Genomic DNA, 10261 nt, shown 5'->3' with positions numbered 1-10261 from the left:
TGTGTGCTGCCTGGCATTACTGGGCAACTGGACAGCATCATAGGGGAGAGAAACAGTGAGAGAGAGAGCATCAGCGAGAGAGTGGGAGAGAGAGAGAGAGAGAGAGAGAGAGAGAGAGATGGAGGGGGGCGGCAGTGGCTAGTTGGCACTTGGCAAAAACAAATCAGGAAAGAAGAAGCCTGATGAAAAGCACCGCTGAGGCAAAACGAAGACGTCTGTGAGTTTTTCTGTGAGTAAAACACCAGGAATATAACAACAATGAATGATTAGATTCACAACAATTGTTGTAATGTTACAATAAGGAATTAATTACCCAGGCTGCCACTGGAAAATCAGAGTAAAGAGAGACTGTTCAGATTTATCTGTTTGTGTGTCCGTCTCAGGTCGTCTCAGGATGACTGTCACCTATTCCAGTAAAGTTGCCAACGCCACCTTCTTCAGTTTCCACCGGCTGCTGCTGCGCTGGAAGGGAAGCATCTACAAGCTGCTGTACCGAGAGTTCACCCTGTTTGTTCTGCTCTACACCATCCTCAGCCTCGTATACAGGTCTCACACACACACACACACACACACACACACACACACACACACACACAAAGAGTACACAACACAAGAGAAGCCCCTGAAAGGGAGCACATCGGATCTGTGCATTATACAAATGTTTTCTTTAAAGTTATAATACTCCATTTGTGATCCCTCTAGGGTCTGCATTATTTTTTACTTTTAACTCAGTAATTATCTCTCTGTACAGTCTGGTAGTTTTGTAGTTTTGTACTTGTAGTGCTCAGGTCATGAGGGATTCACAGGACTCAATGCAGCATGTGATCCATGTAAATTTGTGTCACTGTTATCACCTCACTGTCAGAGCTGTAGGTTTATATTTGTAACGAAATAAGACCATGATAATAAATACTTGAAAAGGGTAAATCTCTTGTTTATGTAAGCTTTTTGTAAGCTTTGGCTAAATGCAAGTATTGCTATTGCTACGTAGCCAGCGTTAGCATAACACAGCTGTTAACTTACCAGTTTGGCCGAGAGCTTCAGCCATTGTTGCATTTACAAGACAAGAGGTTATAAGACGTCGTCTGAGCAGAGCTACTACTTCAAGACAGACTGGACGCTGCAATGACTCGGTATCGGAAAGTGACAAGATGGGCCAGTCCGACCAGAGCTAGCTGGTTAGCATGCTAACCCTGGTAGAAGTAAAAAAGTGATAGAAACAGCAAAAAAAAGGGGGTTGCTTTCCATCACCGGAGCTCTTAAAATCTTAACAGAGAAATCAATGTAAAAAATAGATGCTCAACATTTTGATTTATTTATTTGCAGTTGGTTGTCCATGAGTTACTGTTGGTTGTGACCTCTGTGTCTTCCGTCCTCCAGGTTCGTCCTCTCTGACAATCAGAAGAGACTGTTTGAGAAACTTTCCATGTACTGTGACAAATATGCAGAGCAGATCCCCGTCACCTTCGTCCTGGGTTCGTACAGTTTCCTGACTTACCTAGAGATGTTTCTGTATGTCATAGAACTGACTGTATTACACTGTCATCCTCATTTCTTACTGAACAGTTAGTTAAATAATCAGAAGCAATAACATGCTTCTGGGAATGGTTCATACTACAAGGGTTCATACGTTGAAAATGATTTGAACTTCGAAGGTTTGAACAACTAAAGTTCGAACTTTGAAGGTTTTTAAACTACGAAAGTTCGAGCTACGAAGGTGCAAACCACGAAGAATCGAACTTCGAAGATGGATGTAGTCTGACCCATGAGCACTGAGTACTCACCAAATGTCACTAGTAAGTAAAGCTCTTAAAATAAATGCAAAGACCATTTTGTTTCAGTAACTGCACAAGTCTGAGTCCGAGGTGAACACACACACAAACACAAAATCTGACAAAAATCTTGGTTTCACGCAGGTATTTATGGATTAAGGAAAAGGGAACAGGTTTGGGCAAGAATTCCCTGGACATACCTGGATCTCAATTCACAGTATTCAACTCTAATCTAAAATGTGATGCAGTAAAACATTAAAAAACATGTTAATGTTGGAAACATCTGGGTGTATCTTCAACCATCACCACTTACCAGAAGAGCAAGAAGGGTACGTTTAAATCATCGTCCATTACGGTTGTAGGTTCAACCCCTGGTGAAGTTATTTTGACCAGGTAGTTAACTTAACACCTGTGGTTTAATAAACAAGGGAACATAAAGCCTGCAGTAGGAGCTTTAGTGTGAAAAACACTTTGGAGCCACAAGTCTGAACTAATTTAGTGTTGACAGCTGTCGCAGTGATGTGAGGATCCTAAAATACTTTGCAAGTCAAGGCCACAGCGTCCCACAGGTGATCCCAGGTGATCCTGGATGTGTTGTTATTAATTATCACAGAAAAAGAAAGGGCTAATATTAGTCCTCTGAGACCAGGGCTAAACACTCAACTACACACTCACTGACAAATGAGTGTTGTGTTTGGATACTTCAGGATGTGGTGATCAAAAACTACCTGAAGACTAACGACTGAACTGAATTAAAAGTCCATAAAATACAGGCGATGGGAGATGACCTTCTGGCCCGGGAACGCCTCACGATCCCCCAGGAGGGGAGAGGGGCGTCTGGAACACCCTGCTTAGCCCGCTGCCACTGCGACCGCACCCGGATAAGTGGAGGAAAATGGATGTAAATTAGAGGTTTACGAAAAAACAAAAATCTAGCTGTGACTCTGCTCTCCGCCTGAGAAGCACGAGGAACAGATAGATGGAGTGTTTGCTTCATTAGCAGGCTGCTAATGGAAACAGATCATTACAGAGCAGATAGGGGTTAAAAGCAGGATGAGTGCTTGTGTAGCTGATGAGAGAACACACACAGACACACACGCACATACATACACACACACACACACACACACACACACACACACACACACACACACACACACACTATCTGTATGCTCCCTCATGTGAAAACAGCCTCATTTTCCCTCAGTGCAAAGGGGAAAATAACTTCAAACATCCGGTATAATAAACAAAATGTATAATATGATACATGTTCAGTCATAATACGCTGTAAAAAAAAACGAAACAAAACAACTACCAAACATGGACGGATTATAAGACAATGAGTCCCCGGGCACAGACATGGAAAAAGCCCCCACCCCTCCTATATAGGAACCCCCCAGGGCCGATGCAGCTGAATTGTTTGTGGCCGTTTTGCAGTAGTTGCATCTCTGTGGTTGTTCTGTGTCTCTGTGTGCTCGTTTAACATACAATATTATTATTATACATATAAAATATCAAAATGTTTTTTGCTTGTTTTACAGTATAAGAAATGTGTGTATTTAAATTGATTATATATATAGTTTTCACTGATATGAATTAATTTGAATTAATATGAATTTATTGCTTGTGTTTCAGGTTTTTATGTGACTCTGGTGGTGAATCGATGGTGGAATCAGTTTGTTAACCTGCCCTGGCCTGACAGACTCATGTTCCACATCTCCAGGTATTTTATAACAACTCTCAGAATAAGATGTGCGGTTCGTGAACTGGCTTAAAAACCGTTAAGATATAAAAGAGCAACGAGTGAAACAAATGCCTGTTCTCCACCACAGCTTCAATGTGAATGTGATCTACAGATGTTACTACATTCAGAAGGTGAAGATCTACAGTGTGGAATGAGCAAGGGTAATTTAATTTAAACATTAGGTAGTTATGTAGCTTATGAGGCTAACATTAGCGACATCAGAGGCTGCTTATCTGTCTAACAAATTCCACACGATCTTCACTTCAGGATCACGTTCTTTAGAGAGACCACCTGTTAAAAGCTGCACAGACGGTCACTAGGTCACATTTATGAAATGAAGAGAAGAGCACGTATCAATAGACCGAGCCGGTATTTACGCCATGTTGTTTATGTCGCTGCGTTTTCCTCCAGCTGTGTCCAGGGTAAAGATGAATATGGCCGCCTGCTGCGTAGGACGATGGTGCGTTACGTCAACTTGACCTCGCTCCTCATCTTCCGCTCCGTCAGCACGGCCGTCTGCAAACGCTTCCCGACCATGGACCACGTGGTGGAGGCAGGTGTGTGCTCAGCAAAGTTTGACTGAAACCAGATATACACGGGCGGGTTATGACACAACAGACTCAGTTTTGTGCATGTACAGAAATGTTCAAACCAGTTCAGTAATCCCTCCAAGCCAATCCTGCGCAGGATGTGTTGTGTATCCAGTGTGTGTTGAGGTCCCTGCTGTGTCAGTGTGTCTGAAATGAAGAAAGTCAGATGGAGTTCAGTTCCTTCCCGACTGCATCTCGTCCTTCCCGTAACCGTCTGATGTGGCCCCAGGGACCGTCTTGTTATCGGCCAATTAGAGCTGCAGGAGAGCAGAGCCGATGGTGATGACCCGAGTGAAAACGTCAGACTGCGACAACACAACCTGAATCTTGAGTCTGTCTGTTTCTAAAATATCTCTAATGTAAAGCTCTGTGGTCTGATCCATCTTTTTTCAGTTTGACGAAATCCGCCGCTGACGAAGCTCCTCCTCCAGCCTGCTGTTCCCGCTGATCACTTTTAATCACAGTTTTTCCACCTGCTTGTCTCTTCACCTGTAGGTTTTATGACTCCAGAGGAGAGGAAGGTGTTTGACAACATCCGCTCCCCTCACCTGAAGTACTGGATCCCGGTGGTCTGGTTCTCCAACCTGGCGTCTAAGGCTCGACAGGAGGGACGCATCCAAGACAGCATCGACCTGCAGAATATTCTCAATGTGACGAATGGGATCAAATATTTTATATTCTGTGTCAAAAATATTAACGTTTGAATGTTTAGACATTTAGAGGGTTGAACAAAATAACTTAAAAGACTTTGCTACCAAAATTAGCTTATCGAACCTAAAATAGTATAGCGTCCAAAAAAAAATAAAACCTGACTAGTAGAACAAAACAAAACCAGTTAATGTACTTCTGTTGATAAAACATTATTTTTTAACAATTAACATTTCTTATCTGAATAATTTGGGCAATGTCAAAAATTAAACTAAACATCCCACATCGGATCAGTATGCTAGCAAAGTTTTGCTAGCAGTAGGACTTCCCTCACAAAGAAAATACGCCTTGCTCATTAATTATAGCCTAAAAATAAACAAACCTTACTACCTGTCATACTACTGTGCACAAAAGTTTATCAAAATTATTTGTCTACATGAAGAAAAGACCAGTGTCAGAATGTAAACCACAAAATGCTTGTTACTGCTAACTGCTAATATCTAGGCTAACAAAAGTACAGTCCACTTTGCTGTAGTAACACTTGCTCCTTAAAAAACTGTAACACAAGAAAAAGTTATTAACAGAAAACCAAGACACAAAACTCTAAATTAACTCTAAAGCCAAAGAGTCCGACCCTGAACTGGATTATATTTTATTAACTGCAAACGGGCTGTTTCTACAAAGGATTTTTACTCTGTATGCAGATCATGTGGAACAGCTGTTATCACCCAAACACACACAGGACTTATGAGTTTTACAAAACACCGGCGCTATCTGCTAAACCTGCTTCACTTTGCAGGATATCAGGCTGCAGATGCAGCTGCCAGATGGGTTACTAAAAGACTGTTTGAGTCCTCAGCTTTTTTGGTGCAGTTTTTAAAGTTCAATCACCATTTCAAGGTTGGATTTCTTTGGAAATGCAAATACAAATGCTTTATTAAAAATAAATGTGAATGTTTTGTGAAGGAAACGTACAGATCTCAGGTACAGGTCCCAGAGTTTTGTTTGAAATGACATGTATCAATCATCTGTAGTCTGGTCTGTCAGCATTGTAGCTATGCCATTAGGGTTGGGGTTCATTTTTGCCTTAAGTGCAATTAAACTACCCAAAAAAGTAATTTGGGACAACCAAAGGGCCGACTGTAGGGGCATAACTGGGCTGGCTGTAGGTGCTTCAGTCCCCAAGTGCTACTCTGGCATGAGATTAGTGCAAAAGTGAAGTGTCCCATTATGGTACAAACATCCTGTCAGAGAGAAAGAGGCTCTTAAGCACTCAAAACACACACTTGTCCATCCTTCAAAGCCAATTTAGAGCCCGATCCCTGTTAGTCTGTGACCGCATAAACCAGACATGTAGGTAATGCGACACCCAAGCTTACTCCCAAAGGGGAGGGTGAGACTCTTTTTCCAATCAGCCTGTTGAATCACAGAAATCTGGGGTGAGGCAGCTGGTGCCAAACTTCCAACCCTATTGAATTTCTGTCTCTTCTCTCTGTTCAGGAGATGAATCGGTTCAGGACCTGGTGTGCAACTCTTTTCGGCTACGACTGGGTCGGCATCCCTCTGGTCTACACACAGGTCCGCCCTGTATCATGTTTAAAACGGATGTAGCTCATCTAATCACATCAGCAATCATCCTCCATCATTAGTGTAACTGAATCAGAGCTCTGAATCTCCCTCAGAGAGAGGGGAGGGAGAGAGTGACGGATGGACAGTATTTTCTCTTTCTCTTTTACCTTCAGGTCGTCACTCTTGCTGTCTACACCTTTTTCTTGGCTTGTCTGATTGGTCGACAGTTTCTCGACCCCACACAGCGTCATCAAGGTCACGAGCTGGACCTTTACGTCCCCGTCTTCACCCTGCTGCAGTTCTTCTTCTACGCCGGTTGGCTGAAGGTGAGATTAACAAAATCTGCCAATAAATCCCACGAGCAGACCCACAACAACAAGACATTTATCATTTGTCTGGGCCACACACACACACACACACACACACACACACACACACACACACACACACACACCCACACACACACTATATTTCTGCACCAAATACTCCAAATGTGAATTAATCCGCCGCTGAAAATAGTTCCCACAAAGTGCTTTAGATTTCCTCTTTCCTCCTTCCATTTATTTGTTAAGTGAGCATTTTTTACTGTCTGTTTGTATGTTTATTTGTTTGTCAGCAGGATTACACAACAAGTATTGAACTGATTTTTGCCAAACCGGATGCAGGGATGGGGCGTAGGCCGGGGACGAATCCATTCAATTTTGGTACCAATCTGGTTAAAGTGGTGGATCAAGGAAATTTGTATCTCTTTCCTTGAAATTGTGAAATACAGACATATAATAATGTGTAGATCTAGAACATCAGACATATTTACGGTGTTGAGATCTATGACTTTGTACAGTTTGGTGCAGATCCAGATAACAATCTGAAAATAAAATGTCAGAATATCACACACCAGCAAATCAGATGACTATCCTGTTTTCCTGCTGAGACATAAACAGGCCGGTGGTTGACCTATGTCTCAACCTTGTTCTGTTATATTAATAACACACCATATAATGTTATTAATAACTTATGTGGTGGATATGAGCCACACACTGGATGAGGTTGAGCGGAAAAAAAGCCTCACAAGTACTGAGACTAAAGTTGTACAGACTGTACTGAAAGAAATTAGTTGTTCAACCTCTGACAAACATGAAATCTAGCCTGTAAAACTTTGGATATATTGTTCATTAACATGGGAGCGGTTCCAAACGATGCGTACTTGTGTGTGGGGTCACATCTTTACACCAAGTGCTTGAATACCAGTTATGATTTATGTGTGACTGTTAGGTAGCAGAGCAGCTGATCAACCCGTTTGGAGAGGACGACGACGACTTTGAAGCAAACTGGATCATCGACAGGAACCTTCAGGTTAGCAGCCGATCACTGCATCTATCTATCTATCTATCTATCTATCTATCTATCTATCTATCTATCTATCTATCTATCTATCTATCCTCCAGGTGTCTCTGCTGGCTGTGGATGAGATGCACATGAACCTGCCTCATATGACCAAAGACATGTACTGGAACGACTGCGATGCTCGCCCGCCGTACACACTGGCTGCTGCCGACTACTGCATCCCCTCATTCCTTGGCTCCACCACCGACATGGGGTGAACACACACATTCACATATTTTACATAAAACACACTGGATTATTTTAACCTAGCAAGTTGATTGGTATAAGCCAATTATCAGTGGTTTGGTAACTGTTGTAGTAAAGCTACAATCCTCTAGAGGGCGTGCTCTTCATCATCATTATGGAGTGAACTTGTTGGGTTTGGTTATCTCAAGCCAAGCTTCAGTAACGTTGTATTGTCGCAATGTGATTGGCTGTTTCAATGAAAAACTTTATCCAATGTCTCCAGACTCTCGGACATTCTCCAGTTTGATGACGGTGACATCAGCGACGGTCGTCCACGGCCACACGACCCCACTCTGCCTCGTCGCCAAGAGTCGGTAATACAACGTTTTTCCTAACTCTGCCAACAAGGTTATGTTTTTATTCCTGTATATATATTTTTTAATTCATAAAGAAGACAACCATGAAGAGGTAGATGCAGAATTGTTTATAAACCTACCATGTCACTATCACTATCACTATGTCTATCAGTATATGATGCTTTATTAAACTTTATGTATATATAAATATATATACATTTATAATTAAAATAGAAATATGTAGAGAATTGTATGGCTTTCTGTTCTTTGTTAAATAAAAACTATTGTGTCAGTTGGACATGTCTTCTTCACATGGTCTTCGTCCGGTTTAATAAAGACAGGGTTTATATTCAGTTTTTTTTTACAAAGCCCTATTTTTTTTAATGTTGCAGGTTCTCGGTCGAGTCCGACGGCTGCTGAGCGTTCAGGAGCCTCCTGACCTCCGACCCCCTCGACCCATCTTCAAACGGCACAGCAGTGATGCAACAGGAACTTTCTTCCCAGACTTCAGGTGCAGCATTGGTCCCCGTTGGCCAATTCCCATTCCACCGCAGTTATGTCTTCAGGCAATTAACAGCTTCTGCCTGTGCTAACATCTGTAGTTAATACTTGATATATTGTATTTCCTGTTGGTCATTCTGAAATTAATTTCACTTAATCCAGGCTCAATCCAGGTGTAGATGACGTACCTCCTCCCTCCTCCTTGGTCTTACCCCCGTCTTCCATGGACACCTTGTCCACCTTGAGGGAGGTCAGCAGCAACCCACCATCGCCTGAGAGCTCACCCTCTGCTGTTTTCCCCCGGCTCATCGTCAGCCCGCCGTTTTGTGATGTCCGTCACAATGGGGATTCTTCCGGCAACGCTGAAGTGGAAAAACCTCAGAATGGGCTGGATCATTCCCCCACTGAGGACGCAGCAGGCTTGGAAACTCCAAGGTGATTCATTCATTATATTCGGCTTATTTTCCAGGGACCACCCCTTGTTTGTCCAACTCTGGTGATACTGAAACCATTATGCTATGGTCTTCAGATAATGGGTTTACAGAAATGACACCACAACAACCACAGCTGGTCTCTTTTTTAAGTATACTTCTATTTGCTCCTTAGAATCTCAAAATCCTACCCATCCAATCCCTTGACTTCCCCTTCCTGTGCATTTCCAGGGCCGGCTCTTCGGTCTGTTATTCACCCACTCAACTGGGACCAAAGGAATTTCGTTGGACGACTGCCCAAAATCCCCCATCAACTCGGCCACGAGGGCGGCAGTTCTCCCTTCAGTTCTCCAGACAGTCGTCAAAGGCATCAGTACGCAGCCTGCCAAGCCCCAAGGCCTTGGGGAGGCGGAGACGAGGCCTGGCTCGATTCCAATCCCGAAGATCACCCGGTCCACCTACTGACACTCTGCAGCTCCCTGACCCTGAGTCTGACCACAACTTCCAGGGAATGGCAGGGACTGAGGATAGTGAGGCAGAAGGAACCAACAACAGCGATGAAGTCAAAGACAACAACTCCCTTTCACAGAGTTCGGAAAAGAAATGAGAACCACTCACTCAGTAACATAAAACTGCCCAAACAGAACCAAACAGAGCCATTCATTGAGCTGGAAACTGGAAATACTCAGAGACCTTTGACCAAGAGGAATGCTCTAAGTTTTATTTTTGCTGTTTTGAACCAACAAATGCTTGGGAAGCTGGACATGCCAACCATGACTGTTTTGCCTGGGATTTCAGTTTACTACTTGTTTCCAGTTTTGTTATTGGAGACAAAAAACCTTAACTCTAAGCCAAAGATAGTATACGAAAGAATGCAAAAGATACAAAAGAATCATTTATAGTGAAATATAACACTCATAAAAATCCTAACTTGGGCAAAAGAGGTGGGAAGAGCAAGCAACAACCTTAGCAAGAAAGGCTGAGACACCTGTCAATAGAAGAAGTGAAATTAGCAGTGAGCTGAACTTGTTGACTTTGTATTTCTGGACAAAAGTTGGGTTGGTTGTTGGTTGCTTTCCCA

The 10261-nt window shown here is 42.8% G+C and overlaps 1 protein-coding gene across 1 annotated transcript; it reads left to right on the top strand.

Annotated features, from left to right (window-relative positions):
* The first annotated feature begins 394 nt into the window (after window positions 1-394).
* Window positions 395-9787, top strand: best3 (bestrophin 3). Its single transcript, XM_022749086.1, has 13 exons — window positions 395-546; window positions 1381-1475; window positions 3408-3495; window positions 3928-4073; window positions 4602-4756; window positions 6255-6332; window positions 6497-6649; window positions 7596-7676; window positions 7769-7920; window positions 8176-8266; window positions 8641-8776; window positions 8929-9184; window positions 9412-9787. Exons 1-13 carry the CDS (start codon window positions 395-397, stop codon window positions 9785-9787), a joined length of 1959 nt encoding a protein of 652 aa, XP_022604807.1.
* The last annotated feature ends 474 nt before the right edge of the window (window positions 9788-10261 follow it).

This window comes from Seriola dumerili, unplaced genomic scaffold (genome assembly GCF_002260705.1).
Source record: "Seriola dumerili isolate Sdu_G_001 unplaced genomic scaffold, Sdu_1.0 BDQW01000138.1, whole genome shotgun sequence".
Classification (NCBI taxonomy): Eukaryota; Metazoa; Chordata; class Actinopteri; order Carangiformes; family Carangidae; genus Seriola; species Seriola dumerili.
Note: the sequence above shows the minus strand (reverse complement) of the source record. Positions and strands in the feature narration are given on the sequence as shown.

Coding starts and splice junctions, on each gene's coding strand:
- best3 (XM_022749086.1), top strand. CDS start 395: ATGACTGTCACCTATTCCAGTAAAGTTGCCAACGCCACCTTCTTCAGT. Junction 1,476..3,407: donor CCCCGTCACCTTCGTCCTGG/GTTCGTACAGTT, acceptor CTTGTGTTTCAG/GTTTTTATGTGACTCTGGTG. Junction 4,074..4,601: donor GGACCACGTGGTGGAGGCAG/GTGTGTGCTCAG, acceptor CTTCACCTGTAG/GTTTTATGACTCCAGAGGAG.